General features: G+C 44.2%; 2 protein-coding genes across 2 annotated transcripts; both read left to right on the top strand.

Annotated features, from left to right (window-relative positions):
- Positions 1–1,679: 1,679 nt before the first annotated feature.
- Positions 1,680–2,882, top strand: LOC18101261 (uncharacterized). The gene has a single exon (XM_006379317.3). The coding sequence runs from the start codon at positions 1,680–1,682 to the stop codon at positions 2,880–2,882; it is 1,203 nt and encodes a 400-aa protein (XP_006379379.2).
- A 12,030-nt stretch (positions 2,883–14,912) lies between these two features.
- Positions 14,913–19,853, top strand: LOC127905085 (uncharacterized). The gene is made up of 4 exons (XM_052451412.1): positions 14,913–15,936; positions 16,657–18,138; positions 18,316–19,523; positions 19,593–19,853. Exons 1-4 carry the CDS (start codon positions 14,913–14,915, stop codon positions 19,851–19,853), a joined length of 3,975 nt encoding a protein of 1,324 aa, XP_052307372.1.
- The last annotated feature ends 148 nt before the right edge of the window (positions 19,854–20,001 follow it).

The raw sequence follows: 20,001 nt of genomic DNA, 5'->3' as shown, positions 1-20,001 counted from the left end.
TCAGCTGAGACAGATACAGATTCCTCAGACGAGACAGACACATATGAGTCAGCCTCTGATTCCTCAGCTGAGAGTCAGCTGAAGCCATCTGATCTTGGTGATGTTAAATTGATAACTCCTCTACTGTCCATAAACGACTATGTTAGGACATCGCCACTAGAATTGCTTGTGTGCACTACTAGTAAGCAAATGTCTTTGCCATCTTTTTCTGAAACCAGTTCTTCATCTAGGGTACCTACCACAGATTTACCTAAGATGACACCATCTCGAGCACGTCCTTCATAATCTCTATCTGCTGCATAATCTGTTGGATGTGAAGACACTGGATTTACACTTGTTACCAGAAGGAAAAAGAAGAAGGATATCCCCGAGATGAAAACTCGGGCAGCGACTCATCGTGTGGCACCATCATTTTTACCTTCCAGTTGAGCGGTGATATTACCTGAGTTTGGATTATTTCTATATCAACCGCCTGAACGGTTTATGCTGCTTTGTATGTTTTCCTTCGATGTACAAGCTTTTTCCTTTTTGTTGACCTTCCAGGTCCTTTGTAATACTTGGGGTATACCTCTTGTATCATGTACTTTTTGGATAAATACAACTTAACTTTATTCAAAAATAAAATAAAATTGAGGGTTCAGGGTTTAGGGTTTCGGGTTTGGGGCTTGGGTTTTGGGTTTCGGGTTTCGGGTTTCGAGTTTAGGGTTTCGGGTTTAGGGTTTGGGGTTTGGGGTTTGGAGAGAGATAGAAGTTAGAGAGAGGTTAGAGAGAAAAGATAAGGAGGGGTGGTGCTCCGACAGCCATATCACTGGATTCCACCGTTGGATCAGGCCAAGATTTGAGTATGTTGTGCACCTCATCATTGTCTTCATTCTGACCGGAGGGATCGTCCAAAGCTGTCGCCGTTTGGGAAATCTAATTGTTTGAAGGTTTCTGGAAACCCCCCCTCAGACCTGTCAGCGTCGCCGGCCGATATCTCATTATTCTACCGTTGGATCAACACGAATTTTGGGTATGTTGTGAGTCCCTATAGGTACTACATCCTGACCAGAGAGATCGTTCATATTGGAATCCACTAGAGAAATATTATCGTTTGAATATTTCTGGACAAACCACTCTCGGAACAGTCAGAGCCGCCGGCCTATTGCTCCCTTTTCTACCGTTGGATCAATCTGAATTTTGGATATGTGATGCGTATGGTTGTATTACACATTCGGAACGGTGGAGATGAGATGAAACCCATCCAGAAAAGTGTTATGCACGTTCAACAGTGACTCATCAATCTCAGGTCAGTTTTGGTCTAACTGCGATCTAGGGAGATCCAACCGTTAACTTCAGCTGATATTTGGATATGTGCTGAATAAAATGTGTGTTTACCTTTGTACTGTTGGGATGTGTTAGTGATTGAATTTTTGGTGAGTAATTGTTGTGTGAAGTTGTGCCTAGAATCTGTCATGGCTTCCAATCCAAAATCCCAAACACCCAAAGCTAACACCACCCCCTCAACCACTAAACATCCCACAAACCAACACCAAAACACCCAAAACACAGCGTCCCCAACCTCTACCCGACCCACTCCCCCCTCGGGTTTTTGGGCCGATAAGATAAGAGTTACCGACTCTAACACTCGATGCACTCTTGACCCCATCCCTCGTAAGCCGGTTGGCTCTCGTCTTAAAATGACTAAGGGATTATGGGATAAACCTTCTGCGGTGTGGCATCGTTGCCTAGTAGGTTTTTTTCCTGGTTTTAAGCTTCCTTATTCTGCTATGAATTCAATTGCTCACAGGATATGGAACAGGTTCGGCCTTGAGGATGTGACATCCTTAGCCAATGGGTTTATAATGTTTCGTTTCAAAACAGAAGATGACCTACAAAAGGTCATTGAAAATGGTCCTTGGATGTTTGGCGGGAAAGCCATTATTCTTCAAAAATGGCATTCTGGGTTTGTCTTCGACATGAACAAGATCACCAAACTTCCAGTATGGATTCGGATATATGATCTACCTTTTCCTTTATGGACAAAGAAGGGTTTAAGTGAGGTAGCCAGTATGGTAGGCCAACCACTCTCTTGTGATGAGTTGACACTTAGATGTAAGCGCTTAGACTACGCGCGGTTGTGTGTGGAGGTAGATGCATCTCTACCATTTGTCCACAAATTTGAACTTGAGTTTTCCACTACTATCAGAGAAGTTCATGTGAACTATGAATGGAAGCCGAAGAGATGTGAATGGTGCCACGTTTTTGGTCACTCATGTCAGCCTTCAGCTGATAAGCAGGTTAACAGTGATGCCTCTCCTAGTCATCAGGATAAAGGTAATGCCTCACCTGCCACAGACACAGGTGATAAACAGGTTAACAGTGATGTTTCTCCTAGTCATCAGGGTAAAGGTAATGCCATTACCTCCCCCGCCACAAACACAGATGAGATGTCCTCTGAAGACTCAGATTCCTCAGCTGAGACAGATACAGATTCCTCAGACGAGACAGACACAGATGAGTCAGCCTCTGATTCCTCAGCTGAGAGTCAGCTGAAGCCATCTGATCTTGGTGATGTTAAATCGATAACTCCTCCACTGTCCACAAACGACCATGTTAGGACATCACCACTAGAATTGCCTGTGTGCACTACTAGTAAGAAAATGTCTTTGCCATCATCTTCTGAAACCAGTTCTTCATCTAGGGTACCTACCATATATTTACCTAAGATGACACCATCTCGAGCACTTCCTCCAGAATCTCTATCTGCTGCACAATCTGTTGGATGTGATGACACTGGATTTACACTTGTTACTAGAAGGAAAAAGAAGAAGGATATCCCCGAGATGAAAACTCGGGCAGCGACTCATCGTGTGGCACCATCTTTTTTACCTTCCAGTTGAGCAGTGATATTACCTGAGTTTGGATTATTTCTATATCAACCGCCTGAACGGTTTATGCTGCTTTGTATGTTTTCTTTCGATGTACAAGCTTTTTCCTTTTTGTTGACCTTCCAGGTCCTTTGTAATACTTGGGGTATACCTCTTGTATCATGTACTTTTTGGATAAATACAACTTAACTTTATTCAAAAATAAAATAAAATTGAGGGTTTAGGGTTTAGGGTTTAGGGTTTCGGGAGGAAGGAAAATGAAGAGAGAGCAGCTCCTGTTGGCGACACAAACCAAGCTTTCATTCCGGCCCTGAAATTCTTGCCGGTGACCATTAAACTTAGCCAAATCCCTTTCATCTCTTTCACCTTCACCTGTTCTTGCCCTTAACCGAACGTTTTTTCCACTCCTGCACCTTAAACCTTCTCATTACCATCTTCTCCATTCCCACGATATTCACCTTTATCTATAACACGTCCCCTGCCTCTCAGCACCTATGTCGAAAACTCCAGCAGTTGGTAGCAGATCACAAACTGCCACCCAAACATCATAGGCTAACAAAGTTCGAGTTTCTGATTCCAGCACACAGTTCTCTTTGGAACCCTTGTCCAGACAGCCACTGGGTCATCGTCTTGTGATCTCTGAAGAAATGCTACATGATAATGCAGATCAATGGAATAGATGTATGGTAGGGTTCTTTCCTGGCTTTAGAATGCCTTACCATGCTGTTAATACAATAGCGTCACGGGTTTGGAGGCAATGTGGCTTAGAAAATGTCACAACAACATCCAATGGCTTCATGATCTTTCGGTTCACAACGGAAGCTGAGATGCATGCGGTTCTTGAGAAGGGCCCTTGGATGTTTGGTGGGAAAAATATTGTTTTGCAACAATGGCATCCTCGGTTTCAGTTTGACAAAAACAATATATCGACTCTTCCTGTTTGGGTTCGCTTGCATGGATTGCCTTTTCCTTTATGGTCGAAACAAGGCTTGAGCATGACAGCTAGTATGGTAGGTAGGCCTCTCTCTTGTGATGAATCTACCTATAACTGTATAAGATTGGATTATGCCCGTGTATGTGTGGAAGTTGATGCCTCCCTGGCGTATGTCCATGAATTTGAGATTGAAAGTCCTTTAACATCTGAGCCTATTACAGTTAAGGTTGACTATGAATGGAAACCTTCTCGGTGTGAAAAATGCCATATCTTTGGCCATTCATGCCCTATTGCTCCTGCACCCCCTATAAACAAAGGCAAATCACCGGTCAATGATGTCATTCCTATGCCTGTTCCTGCCTTTCCTATTATACAGCCACCCACAAATCCTTCAACGAGTACTCAGCCTCCATCACCAAATGATATACCCCTTCCCAGCCTTATTAATTCGGCTCCCCCTCAAAACAAAATTACTGACTCCCCTACCCCATCATTGCCCCCTACCTCTGCAAACCATATAGATGAACCGCTTTCCCTTCAACATATCCCAACCCCTATCCCCACCCAAATACCTCTACCACCTCCAGTAGACACTCTGCCTTTTTATGTGGAAAATGCAGCAGAGGGTTCCACAAACATTACCAATCCACACCAACCTGTTTTAAACACCACCACATGTCTAGAAAACAAAATGGCTTCACTCCAGAGCAATAGTGCATCCTCTACTGCATGTGAGGATTCCACTGCCGAGACTTCCACCATCTCACCCCCCTTCAATGAAAGCCATGATGATTCTCCACAACCATCACCAAAGACAGCCCGGAAGAAAAGGGGTGGAAAGAAACGTAAGGAGGCTAAGGGCCTTCTCTGGTTGTAAGTTCTCTTCATTCCAATAAATGATTAGTATAGGTAGCTGGAATATTTGGGGACTCAATAATCTCCAAACACAAAAAGCTGTCCAGGAGTGGACAAACAAAAACAATTTAGAACTTTTTGGTTTACTAGAAACTAAGGTAGCTCATGCAAACCTAGATACTGTTGAAGCCAAACTAGGCCTCCCACATTGGAAGTTCACATCCAACATTAGTTCTTCCACTAGTTGCCGGATTCTAGTTGGTTGGAACCTTCATAAAATTTCCCTAACCTGTGTATATGCCTCTTCACAATGGTTAACATGTGGGATCACAGCTCCCACCCTACTTGTCCCTATACGGGTTACTTTTATTTATGACCATAACACCCCAGCAGCCCGGACAATCCTGTGGAACCACCTTTGCCAAGAAAGTCCTCTAAATGCTAATACTTCATGGATTGTTTTAGGCGATTTCAATGCTATTATGAATGCTGGTGATCGTTCAGGAGGGGATATCAATTGGTATCATCACCAACATGCATTCAGCAATTGTATTCGTCAGGCGGAGCTCATCCAATTACCCTACACAAGGCTGAAATTTTCATGGCACAATGGCCAGCAAGGCGCGCACACAATCCAGAAAAAATTGGATTGGATATTTGGTAACTCTTGCTTGTTTTCTAACTTTCCTGCAGCTCATTCTATATTTATGCCGAGGCTCATCTCTGATCACAGTGCAATGCTGCTCCATCTTACTAATCCCACCTCTGTTAAGCCACGACATTCACCCTTCAAGTTTCTCAATGCTTGGACTGATAGGGCAGATTTCATGGGAATTGTTAGCACATCTTGGACCTCTCACATTACTGGTAATCCAATTTATCAATTCACAACCAAGCTCTGTATCTTGAAGACTGCACTCCGGAAGCTTCATCATCACCATACAAGCCATATTGCCAGCAAAGTAGGTCAAGCTAAAACCACTTGGCAGAATGCACAATTCTAACTGGACAGCAACCCGACATCCATTGCAGCACAAAACAGTGAAAGGGCTCATGCAAAACTCTACATGCAATTATGTAAGGATGAAGAATCCTTGCTCAAACAGAGGTCTAGAATCAATTGGCTCCAACTAGGCGATCGTAATACAAAGTTCTTCCACAACTCCCTATTGCATCGCCAAGTCAGAAACCGAATACATAGTCTGCATGATTCCACAGGTACTATCATTACTGACCAACAGGAAATGGGGAAGCTGGCGTCCACATACTATGAGCAACTCTTGTTTGCTCCTCAACCTCCTCTATCAGGGCCAGTCAACCATATATACCCTAACATCATTTCTGATGCCTCAAAATCTGCTATTAATCTGCCCATAACTGATGAGGACATCAAGACTGCATTGTTTTCCATTCCTGACAACAAATCGCCAGGACCTGATGGCTATAATGCTTACTTCTTCAAGCACTGTTGGAGCATAATTGGACCCGACTTCCTTGCAGCAGTAAGGTATTTTTTCACTGCCAATTATTTGCCCCGATGTGTAAATGCTACACGAATAGCACTGGTTCCTAAAGTTGAAAATCCTTCTTGCATGAATGATTTTCGGCCAATATCATGCTGCAACGTCCTATACAAATGTATTTCCAAGGTCATTGTTATCAGACTTAAGGCAGCACTTGCCGATGTCATCGGGCCATCACAATCAGCTTTTCTGCCAGGGAGGAATATTTCGGACGCCATTCTTCTCACCCAAGAACTCATGCACAACGCCCATCTCAACACTGGACCACCCCAGTGTGCTCTTAAGGTTGACTTACGGAAAGCCTTTGACACTGTGCGGTGGGACTTTATTCTGGCCGGTTTAGCAGCCATTGGTATTCCTCAGCAAATGGTATAGTGGATTAGCATTTGCATTTCTACAGCACACTACACTGTCAACCTCAATAGTGAGCTTCATGGTTTCTTTAAAGCCACCAGGGGCATCCGTCAAGGAGATCCTCTATCTCCATACCTTTTTGTTTTGGCAATGGAAGGACTGGGAGGACTTATTACTGAAGCCACACGGCATGCTGCCTTTAAATACCATTGGCGTTGTGCTGCCAATAAAATTACTCACATTTGTTTTGCAGATGATCTAATGCTATATTGCCATGCAGACACAAGTTCGGTTACCATTTTGCAATCCTGCTTGGACAGGTTCTCTACATTCTCAGGCCTCACCATCAATCACGCTAAAAGCTCCCTCTATTTGTCTGGTGTTGATTTGGCCACACAAAGCCGCATATGCAGTCAGCTTGGCTTCCACCAAGGCGTCCTTCCAGTAAGATATTTAGGGGTTCCCTTAATCTCCACAAGGCTCAAGCATGCTGATTGCCTCCCACTTTTAGAACGACTCACGGCCAGAATAAAGCTTTGGACATCCTCATCCTTATGCAGGACGTCTCCAGCTCATCAAATCAGTCTTGTTCTCCATTCAAGTCTATTGGTCTTCAATGTTCATCATTCCCTGCTCCATCATTAAGAAAATCAAAGGTATCTTCTCTGCTTTTCTATGGAAGGGCACATCAATGGCTCATGTGGGAGCAAAGGTTGCATGGCACTCTATCTGCTACCCCTTAAGAGAAGGGGGCCTCGGCATCAAAAATCTGAAAACGTGGAACAAGGCTGCAACGCTGAAACATATATGGCGCTTATTGGTAGACAAGGATTCTTTATGGACGGTTTGGGTCACTATAGTCCTTCTCCGCAACAAATCATTCTGGCTTATCAATATTCCTTCTACTGCTTTTTGGTCCTGGCGGAAAATATTACAAAGCAGGGAATGGTGCCGAAGCTTGTTCATAAACTGCATTGGCAATGGCTCATCAACATCACTCTGGTATGATTATTGGTTACCGGATGGAAACAGAATCATTGATATCCTCCCCCTTCGTGTTCTCACATCTACAGGGCTCTCTTGGACTTCAATGGTATCTCACATTATACATGATGGTGGCTGGAACTTCCCTGATATTCCTGAACTCCAACCAACGTGGAATGCAATCAATTTCGGGCCTCATCTTGGCCGAGAGGATCAGTGTGTATGGCGACTACAAAGTTCTGGAGTTTTTACCATTAAGTCAGCATGGGAGTTCCTCATACCGAAAAAACCAGACAACAACTTGCACCACCTCCTTTGGTTCAAGGGCCATATCCCCCGTCACTCATTCATTCTTTGGTTAGCTAGCCTCGACCGACTACGAATGATGGACAGATTGCATGGGGGTGTTCCGACTACAACTTGCATCCTATGTGGTATTCACATGGAAACACATGAGCACCTCTTTTTTGAATGCAGCTACACCGGCTTAGTTTGGACGTCCATCTGTAACAAAGCCAACATCCATTAGCCCTGCAAACCATGGACACAGCTGCTTCATTGGTCAGCCGCTCACTACAAGCAGAGGAATGACAGTGATCATATGATAGCCTGCCTTCTTATATCCACTACAGTTTACTACCTATGGTATGAACGGAATAATCGTGTGTTTATCAACACTTCTCAGCCATATCAGACCACTATGGAGGCAATTTACCAACAGATTCGAACAAGAATAGCACACCTGAATCATGCTTTCCCATCCAGAATTTGTGCTATCTGGAATCTTCAAGATGACTAGGCGGTGTGATAGTGGGGAAAACAGAGCAGTTTTTTTCCTTTATCACAATCGAAGTTTGGCCTGTAATGAAAAACAAGATGCTACTTTGCTGGGATCAATCGGTTACTGTTCACGTGAAGACATGCATGGTTTATGCTTAAGAACAATTATTAACATGGCCACTGTTCATGCAGCGGCCATGCATGTATTCTTTTTCTTTTTTCTTTTTCTTTCTCTTGATTATGTTTGCGAACTGCCTGCAAATATTTTCTTTATTTCTCTTGGGGTATGCCCCTCGTAGCTCTGTAAAGAATTTTTTTTCTTTTTTAATATACATCTTACCTTTTCCAAAAAAAAAAAGTTTAGGGTTTAGGGTTTAGGTTTGAGTTTAGGGTTTAGGGTTGTTTAGGGTTTAGGGTTTTTTAGGGTTTAGGGTTTAGGGGTTTAGGGTTTTTTAGGATTTAGGGTTTAGGGAGGGGAGGGATTCTGACTTTTAGTGAGAGAAGCTCTGGAACTGGAGATAAGAGAGAGATTGAGCTGCCGGAGCATTATCTCCTCCGATAACCGTTGGATCAGCTCCTGTCTCAGGTATGTTGTTCATGTTTTCCCTCACTAAATACTGATCGTTCGGATCGTGAAATTAGTTCACCAAATACGAGTTTTGCTTCTTTTTATTTCTCATCCCTGTTTCTTCCCCTGTCACCCGACAACCACTGTTTCATCATTTTGCCTGCTATGGCTTCCCCAAAAAATCCCATCACACTACAAACAGCCCCACCAACCAGTCTTCACCTAAACACCCCCATGCCAGATGTTCAAAACCGCCACCCCACCATTCAACAAAAAAAAACCCAATCCCACCCCCCACCTCCTAGGCAGAAAGAGTTAGAGTTACAGACACAAGCACAAGATTTTCTTTAGAGGGTATCCCCAGGCAATTTGCCGGAACCAGACTTGTTATACCTGAGGATATTCTTCTAGACACAACAGGGAAATGGAACAGATGCATGGTTGGATTCTTCCCTGGCTTCAGAATGCCATACCATGTGGTGAACACTATTGCATCAAGAGCCTGGAAGAACAAGGGGCTCGAAAATGTCATGACAACGACAAATGGCTTTATGCTCTTCAGATTTAAAACTGAACTTGAGATGCAAGAAGTGCTAGAAAAAGGCCCTTGGATGTTTGGAGGCAAAACTATCATTTTGCAGCAATGGCACCCCCACTTCGTGTTTGATAAAAACAAAATATCCAAACTTCCAGTTTGGATCCGGTTGCATGGTCTACCATTTCCCTTGTGGTCAAAGAATGGATTAAGCTTAGTTGCAAGCATGGTGGGAAGGCCGCTCTCCTGTGATGAACAAACTTACAATTGCACACGCCTAGACTATGCTAGAGTTTGTGTGGAGGCCGATGCTACACTACCTTTCATTAACCAATTTGAGATTGAAAGCTCCCTTTCAGCAGACCCTATATTAATAGAGGTGGAATATGAGTGGAAGCCACCGAGATGTGATAAATGCAACCTTTTTGGCCAAGTCTGCACAAAAGAAAGAAGTAAAACAGATAATGAGGCTACAGAGTACCCTGCTAGCAAAGTTGGAGATGGGGTGCCTGTGTGCACCACTAGCAAAAACATTGAAGTAACAGATGGGGTTGGCAGAAAACAAATTGGCGCCCAAGTGAATGGGATAGGCAGCACTGGTTTAGTCTCTAAAATAGTTGAGAGTGAGGAGGGCTGCACAGTTCTCTCCAAAACCAAAACCAAAACTAACACTCCCACGAAAAATGTTCCCCCTACAGATGAAACACAAAAGGCAGTGGCCGTGAAAGCAACAATCTCTGACAGCAGGCAAGTGCAGCAAGCCAAGCGCTTGGAGCAGTTGACCATGCCCGCTACTTCTTTGCAGGTGGCATCAGTTAATAACAGAAGGTCCCAACAATCCTTGGAACAGCTGCCAAAGGAACCGGCAGGGCTAAGCAGTAACCTGTTGGCTATAACAGGAAGCAATCTGGGTGATGATACTGAGGATGAATCAGATAAAGACTTAGCTCATGACCCACACTCTGTTGAAGAAAACCAGCACCTCATCATAGGTTTTGCTAAATGTGTGGAGAGCAAAATGGCAACCCTAAAAAGTTCCAGTGAAGCATCTACATCAGCAAAAGATAGCTCTAAGGAGACATCTTCGCTCCTCAGAGGTAACCCTATCTCCCCCTTCACTAAACAAGTAGGGAAAAAGAAAGGGAAGAAGCTGAGACTGGCCAAAGGCCTATAACCCACCAGCTATGTACTCTGGGTATCTTTTGTAAATATCTTTATGTTTAAGATAGGATGCTGGAATATATGGGGACTTAATAGCCCCAAAAAACAAAAAACAATTAGAGAATGGATTTCTAAATCCAAGCTAGGCATAGTTGGTTTGCTGGAAACCAAGATAGCTGGCCCCAACATGAATGCAGTCTCTGCAGGACTTAATCTGCACTCTTGGAATTTTGTATCTAATATTAATTCTTCCTCTACATGCCGAATACTGGTAGGATGGGATCCTACTGTTTTCAGTCTCTCTTGCATGAATTATTCAGACCAATGGGTCACTTGTGAAGTAACCACCCTGTCCACCAATGAATGTTTTAAGATCACAGTAGTGTATGGTCTCAATACTCCAGTTGGAAGGAAATTGCTGTGGGAATATATGTTGCATCAAGCCCCAGCGTTTGCATCAACGCCTTGGGCATTGATGGGTGATTTCAATGCCATATTAAAACCTTCTGATAGGTCAGGTGGGGATATGAATTGGTATGACCATTATCATGAGTTCAGCAACTGCATTCAAGACACCGAGCTCATCCAAGTTCCATTCACAGGACCTAAATTCTCTTGGCACAATGGTCAGTAATGAAGGTATACCATTCTGAAAAAGCTGGACTGGATATTCTGCAATCCGTCCTTCCTCTCCACTTGGCCGGCAACACACTCAATTTTTCTTCCTCGAGACTTATCGGACCATAATGCAATGATTATGGATCTCAATGTCCACAAACCACCCCCCATTCCCCTTTTAAGTTCCTGAATATTTGGGCTGATCGGGAAGATTTTATGGACATTGTTAGAGCAGCATGGCAGAATCAAATCATGGGCAACCCTATGTATTGCTTCACAACCAAGCTTCGTGGGCAACCCTATGTATTGCTTCACAACCAAGCTTCGTGGGCAACCCTATGTATTCCTTCACAACCAAGCTTCGTATTCTAAAAATTGCCCTCAGATCTCTCCACAGACACAACACAAGCCATATCTCACGCAGGGTGGCCGAAGCTCAGTCTAACTGGAATCAAGCTCAAATGGCTCTGGATGAATCCCCAGCATTAGAGGTTTTGGCTGCCTCAGAAAGGAACTGTGCAAGACTTTACAACCAGCTTTGCAAGGATGAGGAAGCAATATATAAACAGCGGTCCAGGATTCAGTGTTTGCAGCTTGGTGACAGGAACACCAAATTTTTTCATAGATCGCTCGTCCACAGACAAACCAGTAATGCTGTTCATGTCCTAACTGATGAGGCAGGAAACCAGGTATATGAAAAGGACAAGCTGGGGACTATGGCAGTTAAATATTTCCAACAGCTTCTGACAGCCCCCCCTCCGACTCCTGAAGATAACATCCCCAGGCTATATCCTACTGCTATTCCATCCATCTGCATTCCAAACCTCATCCAGGCGATCACAGAAGAAGAAATAAAGATGGCTTTATTCTCCATCCCGGATAACAAGGCCCCGGGTCTAGATGGTTTCACTGCCTACTTCTTTAAGCAAGGCTGGGAGATTATCAAAATAGATTTCATTGCAGCAATACAGTTCTTTTTTGATCGAGGCTCCCTCCCTAGATGCATCAATGCAACCAGAATTGCCCTGGTGCCCAAGGTTGAGAACCCGACTTGCATGAATGACTATAGGCCTATCTCATGCTGCAATGTCATGTATAAATGTATATCCAAGATCCTAGCAACACGGCTAAAGACTATTCTGCCAGAAGTAATCGGCCCCTCTCAAGCAGCTTTTGTCCCGGGTAGGCAGATCTCAGACAACATTTTGCTTACTCAGGAACTCATGCACAAATATCATATGGGGAGGGGGCCAGCAAGATGTGCTTTGAAGGTGGACTTGAAGAAGGCTTTTGACACAATTAGCTGGGACTTCATTCTGAAGGCTCTGCAAGCGATAGGCATTCCTGGGAAAATGGTTGGCTGGATTCACACTTGCATTTCCTCAACTTACTTCTCTATCAGCCTCAATGAGGAATTACACGGGTTTTTCCAATCCAGCAGGGGGCTTCGTCAAGGTGATCCCCTCCCCCCCTATCTATTCGTCCTGGCAATGGAAGGCTTGGGGGGAGCCCTGAATCTAGCTGCCACAAACCCACTGTTTCGGTTCCATTGGAGATGCAAACAAAATTCTATCATCCATCTCAGCTTTGCCGATGACCTCATGTTGTTCTGTAAAGCAAACCTTGAGTCTATGAAAATAATCCAGGATGCTCTGGACAGTTTCTCTTGTATCTCAGGGCTGACTATAAACCATGACAAAAGCCTGGTATTTTTATCCGGAGTCAAAGATGATCTCAGGACTGCCATTGTTAATTGTTTAGGCTTTAAACAAGGGACCCTGCTAGTAAACTATCTTGGTGTTCCCATGATCAGCTCACGGCTGACACACCAAAATTGTCTTCAGCTGCTGGAAAGGATCCTCTCCAGGATAAAGTTATGGACATCAACGTCCCTTACTTATGCAGGCCGACTCCAGTTGATCAAATCAACCCTCTTTTCCATGCAAGTCTACTGGTCCAGCATGTTTATATTGCCTACCTCAATTATCAGGAATATTGAGAGTTCCCTAGCCGCATTTCTATGGAAAGGTACATCTCTTACTCACACAGGAGCCAAAGTGGCTTGGGCCACCGTATGCTACCCCTTAGAGGAAGGCGGGCTGGGGATAAAAAACATCAAAACTTGGAACAAAGCAGCCACATTGAAGCATGTCTGGAGGCTGCTAACAGAGGAGACATCAATCTGGGCTGCATGGGTGAAATCCGTCCTTCTCAGAGGACGTTGTTTCTGGTATATGAACATTCCTTCATCTTCCTCGTGGTCTTGGAGGAAAATTCTTCAAAGCCGGTCTTGGTGTAAAGGACTTTTCGTCCCTCTCATTGGTAATGGAATGACCACCTTTTTATGGCTGGACTATTGGCTGCTGAATGGAAGAAGGTTGTGTGACATCCTGCCCTTCAGAATGTTGTCAACTCCGGAGCTTCCATGGAATGCCAAGGTTTCCGATATCATCACAAACGGCAGATTGGCTCCTCCACCATGTCACCAGGACCTTCAACAGATTTGGAATTCCATCAACATCCACCCTCAGATACTGCACACAGACACATGCATATGGCAGGGGAATTCTTCAGGGAGGTTTACAATTGATTCTGCTTGGGATTTGCTGAGGGACGCTAGGCCAAGGGGCACCAAGTACCACCTTATATGGTTCCCAGGACATACCCCCCGCCATGCCTTCATCCTATGGATTGCATCGATGGACCGGTTATATACCATAGACAGGCTCCTCTGCCACCGAATCATTAACGTTTCAACATGCATTCTTTGTGGTCAGCATGCAGAGACACATGATCATCTTTTTTTCCAGTGCACCTACTCATCCGAGGTCTGGGGATATCTTTCAGCCAAAACCCTTTTCTCATGGCCGTCTACAACGTGGCAAAGTCTCCTTAAGTGGGCAGCTTCTACCTTCAGGAAAAAGGACTTCACTCACATCCTCTCTCGGCTGGTTCTCTCTACAGCAGTATACTACCTTTGGTATGAAAGAAATAACAGAATCTTCAAGCAAATCTACAGGACTTCACAGGAGCTTAGTGACGAAGCCTTTGAGATCATCAGGGCATGCTTGATGAACAAGGACCACACGCAGATTCCAATGATTTTCAAAAGCATTTGGAATCTCACAAATTAAAGAAATGCAGTGGGCAACAATGCACGAAGATAAGGCAGTGTTGTAGTTTTCTTTTCTTTTCCACTTAGCATTATGGCATTTAATTCTTGATCCCTGTTCACGTAGAGCCCATGCACAATTAATCATTTTCTTTTGTTATTTCTCAGCCATCTGTCACGGCTTCATGGCAGCATTGATTGCTAAGCCATTTTGATTTTTCTCTTGGGGTATGCCCCTTGTATTTTCTGTACAGAATTTTATTTTCCCCTCTTTTTTATACAACTTAACTTCATACAAAAAAAGTTTAGGGTTCAGGGTTCAGGGTTCAGGGTTCAGGGTTTAGGGTTTTAGAGTTTAGGGTTTAGGGTTTAGGGTTTAGGGTTTAGGGGTTAGGGTTAGGGTTTAGGGTTTAGGGAAAATAGAGAGAGAGCAGCAGCCATTGGCGACTACGAGGAAGACGACTGCCTGGCCTTGTACTGCACGCCGGTGATCAATATTTTCCCCATTCAAGCCTCCATTCTCAGCCCCAACACATCCTTCACATCCTGACCGAACAGATTTTTGATACTGCATCTCTAACCCATCTCTCACCATCAACACTTACCTACCCTCATACAATGAAACCAGTCACAGATCCCGCCCCACCCCAAACCATGCTTAAACCAAAAGCCTCTAACCCTAAACCAAACTCTGATGGCACTCACAACTCATGGGCAGACAAAGTTCGAGTCTCTGACTCCAGCACCAGATTCACTTTGGAACCACTTTCTAGACAACCTGTAGGTTGTAACCTCAAGATCACAGAAGCAATGCTCTTGGACAATTCTGAACAATGGAACCACTGCATGATTGGATTTTTCCCAGGGTTCCGTATGCCATTCCACGCAGTCAACTCCATTGCATCTAGGGCATGGCGATCCTATGGTCTTGAGAATGTTACCACAACTGCTAATGGCTTCATGATATTTCGTTTCAAGACTGAAGATGAGCTGCATACTGTCCTCGAGAAAGGGCCTTGGATGTTTGGGGGCAAAAATATAATCCTGCAGCAGTGGCACCCTCGTTTTCAATTTGATAAGAACAAAATCACCACCCTGCCTGTTTGGGTTCGGCTTCATGGTTTACCCTTCCCATTATGGTCCAAGCAGGGATTAAGCTTGGCAGCAAGCATGGTTGGCAGGCCTCTTTTATGTGATGAACTTACATATAATTGCACTCGCCTGGAGTATGCACGACTCTGTGTTGAAGTCGATGCCACACTGCCTTTTGTTCACAGGTTTGAGATTGAAAGTCCTCTATCTGCTGCACCACTTGTTGTTACTGTGGACTATGAATGGAAGCCCTCAAGATGTGAGAAATGCAATGTGTTTGGTCATTGCTGCCCCACCTCTGCAGAAGACAAAGGCAAAGGCAAAGCACATGATGATCCACCTGCGGTTCCTACTCAGTTGCAACCAGATCCTCAACCGACAATCATAACCAGCACTAAGGTTGCAACTCAATCACCTGCAGATAAGCCACCAATCATCATGGCCCCAACTCAGTCTTCACCTCAGCCACACGTCAAACCCCTACCTGATCCTATCATAATGCCAGCAGACCCTGCAGATATAGATGATTGTGATTCCAGCCAAGACTCAGGTAATGAATTTCTTGACCTTCAACACCACCACCTAACGACTATGCATGCAAGTCTTTGTTTAGAAAGTAAAATGGACTCTCTACGCACTGCTAGTGCCAACTCTTCTGCTGCTTAGGAGGTCTCAGCCGAGGCTTCATCATCCTCTATCCCTCATAACTTTATCCAATCTCCCTCTCCCCCAACAACTGTTAGGAAGAAAAAAGGGGGTAGGAAAAAAAAGGAGGCTAGGGGCCATTAATTCTTTATCTGTTGCTAAACACCACAAAAATAAATGTTCATCATAGGTAGTTGGAACATATGGGGCCTTAATAGCCTCCAAAAACAAACAACCATCCATACGTGGATCCTAAAACACAACCTTGATATCTTTGGTCTCTTAGAAACAAAAATAACAGCTTCTAACCTAGCAGCTATTGAAACCACACTCACCCCCCCTCACTGGAAATATCTCTCCAATATTGCCTCCTCCCCAACTTGCCGAATTCTTGTTGGCTGGAACCCCCACAAATTACACCTAACCTGTGTACACTCATCCTCACAATGGTTAACATGTGAGGCCGTTCACCCCACCCTTTCCTCCCCTTTTAGAATAACCTTCATATACGGACATAATACACCAGCAGAAAGACAAGCCCTATGGAATTACATTGTCAATGAGAGTAGCCTAAACACCTGCCCTTGGACTGTGATGGGCGACTTCAATGCTATCATGCATGCAGGGGATAAATCGGGTGGGGATGCATCTTGGCCCCGATATCAAGATGACTTCAAAGATTGCATCACACATTCTGAGCTCTTGCAGGCCCCTTACACCGGTCTCAAATATTCCTGGCATAATGGCCAACATGGCAGCCAGAGTATACAAAAAAAGCTAGACTGGGTATTTGGTAATCCTCAACTATTCTCTACTTGGCCTGCCACTAATGCTTTATTTCAGACTAACAGTATTTCATACCACAGTGCAATGATTCTAAGCCTCCTTAGTCCCAGCAAGCACCCTCACTCTCCTTTCAAATTTTTGAATACATGGGCTGATCACAAAGATTTTATAGCCACTGTTGCCACCTCTTGGCAACTTCCTGTACGTGGCAATCCTATGTACCAATTTACCACTAAGCTGAAGCGATTGAAGATTGACCTGAAATTGTTTCACCGGCAGCATTCCAGTAACATCACGGGCAGAGTTGTCAATGCTAAAGCAAAATGGGATGCAGCTCAATTTGATCTTGATAGGAACCCAGCATCAGAGACAACCAAACTCACTGAAAGAACACTTGCTTTACAATACCAGCAACTTTGCAAGGATGAGGAGTCCTACTTCAAACAAAAATCAAGAGTACAATGGATGCACCTTGGAGATAGGAACACCAGCTTCTTTCATAAATCCTTGTTGCACCGCCAGGTCAGGAACAGAATTCACAACCTGCAGGATGACACAGGTAACCTCATCCATGATCCACAGGAAATAGGAAGGATGGCATCAACATATTTTGAGAACCTGCTCTGTGCCCCACAGTTACCAATGACCGAAGACCTCACAACCATCTTTCCAAACACCATAACAGAAGCTTCCACTGCTGCCGCCCTCACTTCCATTACTGATGATGATATTAAAGCAGCATTGTTCTCCATTTCGGATGCTAAAGCCCCGGGACCAGATAGGTACAATTCTTTGTTTTTCAAAAAAAGTTGGGACGTCATTAAATATGACTTCATTGCTGCAATCAAATATTTCTTCTCCAACAACTGCTTGCCCAGATGTGTTAATGCCACCCGAGTTGCACTTGTGCCGAAACAGGAGCACCCAAGTTGCTTACATGACTTCAGGCCTATATCTTGTTGTAATGTGCTTTACAAATGCATAGCCAAGCTACTTGTTATCCGGTTAAAGGCAGCTCTAGTTGATGTTATTGGCCCTTCTCAGTCTGCTTTTATTCCTGGCCGTAACATCTCAGATGCAATTCTTCTCACTCAAGAGCTCATGCACAATTATCATCACAACAAAGGTCCAAGCCGGTGTGCACTCAAAATTGATTTGAAAAAGGCTTTTGATACGGTCAGCCTGGACTTCATCATTGCAGGATTACATGCTATAGGCATCCCCCATGACATGATAAACTGGATCAAGACTTGCATCACCACTGTCCACTACACTATCAACATCAATGGAGAATTGCATGGCTTTTTTCAAGCTTCACGAGGCATACGGTAGGGTGACCCCTTATCACCCTATCTCTTTGTATTGGCAATGGAAGGATTGAGCGGCATCATCAACCAATCCGTCCGCAGCAGCACATTCCAATACCATTGGAGATGCAAACCAACTAAAATAACACATCTTTGTTTTGCAGATGATCTAATGATGTTTTGCCATGCAGATATTGAATCCATAATGGTATTGAAGTCAAGTCTGGACAGATTCTCCAAGCTATCCGCCCTAACCATTAACCTTGCTAAAAGCTCTCTCTATTTGTCTGGTGTTGACGGCAGTTTGTGTAACAATATTATGGACAGCATAGGCATCCATGAAGCATCCCTCCCTGTGAGGTACCTAGGAGTACCGCTCATCTCCACCCGGCTTACACACACAGATTGCTTACCATTGGTGGAGAGAATCACATCTAGAATCACATTGTGGACATCTTCCTCACTCACGTATGCTGGCCGACTACAGCTGATAAAATCAGTATTATTTTCCATTCAAGTGTACTGGTCTTCCATCTTCATCCTTCCATGTGCAACCACAAAGAAGATTGAAAGCATCCTTGCGGCTTTCTTATGGAAAGGTACCTCACTCTCTCCCACAAGATCAAAAGTTGCATGGAATGTAGTTTGTTATCCGCTACATGAAGGAGGTTTAGGCATCAAAAGGCTTAAAGCATGGAATCAAGCTGCAACAATTAAACATATTTGGCATCTCCTCACAGACAAAACCTCAATATGGACAGCTTGGGTGCACAAAATTCTCTTACGTGGCAGATCATTTTGGCAACTCAATATGCCTTCAAATCCATCCTGGTCATGGAGGAAAATTTTGCAGACCCGAGAGCTATGCAGAGGCTGGTTCACTTCAAGCATAGGCAATGGCTCATCCACATTCCTGTGGTATGATTACTGGCTACCTGAGGGGACAAGATTCATTGATGCTCATCCACTACGAACACTCACCTCCACAGGGTTGCCTTGGAATGCACGAGTTTCAGCTATTATACATGGTAGGCAGTGGCAGTTTCCAAGGGATGCAACTTCATTACAAGCTAGCTGGAACTCCATCCTCTTCTATCCAAATCCTTCTTCTGAGGATACTTATAAATGGACGGGCCATCCATCGGGGAAATTCAGTATTGCCTCAGCATGGGAATTACTTCGTGCTCGACGCCCAAGTAACAACATGCATCAGCTGTTATGGTTTGCAGGCCACATCCCTCGACATTCTTTCATTCTATGGCTAGCATGCTTAGGTCGACTTCGTACTATGGACCGTCTCTCCTTAGCTGGAATAATTCAGAACGCAACATGTATATTCTGTGGATTACAAACAGAGACACATGAACACCTTTTCTTCATCTGCACAACCTCTCGCCAGGTATGGGAAACTGTAACTGCAAGGGCAAATATATACTGGCCATGCTGTAATTGGTCAAATCTTCTTTAGTGGGGTTCAACAAATTACTGCAAAAAGAATGATATCCAGCACACTATAGCTCGCCTTGTTCTCTCCACAACTGTTTACCTGCTTTGGCAAGAACGGAACAAAAGAGTCTTCAACAGCCAATACCAGACAGCCCCAACACTAGCTGAGGACATCTTCCAACAGGTTAGATCACAAATATCCACTATGAAATTCAGTGGTAGAATTCCTAACGCAATCTGCAACATATGGGGCCTCATGGATCTGCAAACACCTGCATGGTGACATTAGTCCAACAATAAGATATGCTGGGAAGGATGCTATATGCTTTCGGGGTGCACAGAAGGCTTGTGCAAGAAACATGGGAAGAACGCTACAAAACTATTGGAAAATTAATTGCATAGTCACTATTCATGTAGAACACTATGCATGG

The sequence above is a fragment of the Populus trichocarpa genome, chromosome 3 (assembly GCF_000002775.5).
Source record: "Populus trichocarpa isolate Nisqually-1 chromosome 3, P.trichocarpa_v4.1, whole genome shotgun sequence".
NCBI classification, from domain to species: domain Eukaryota; kingdom Viridiplantae; phylum Streptophyta; class Magnoliopsida; order Malpighiales; family Salicaceae; genus Populus; species Populus trichocarpa.
This window is presented reverse-complemented; position numbering and strand designations above follow the sequence as displayed.

Excerpts from the sequence above, each read along its gene's own strand:
- LOC127905085 (XM_052451412.1), top strand. The coding sequence starts at position 14,913 with ATGAAACCAGTCACAGATCCCGCCCCACCCCAAACCATGCTTAAACCA. Across the intron at positions 18,139-18,315 it reads CTTTTTTCAAGCTTCACGAG|ATATTGAATCCATAATGGTA; the intron begins GCATACGGTAGG and ends TTTGCCATGCAG. Across the intron at positions 19,524-19,592 it reads TCTGCACAACCTCTCGCCAG|TGGGGTTCAACAAATTACTG; the intron begins GTATGGGAAACT and ends AATCTTCTTTAG.
- LOC18101261 (XM_006379317.3), top strand. The coding sequence starts at position 1,680 with ATGACTAAGGGATTATGGGATAAACCTTCTGCGGTGTGGCATCGTTGC.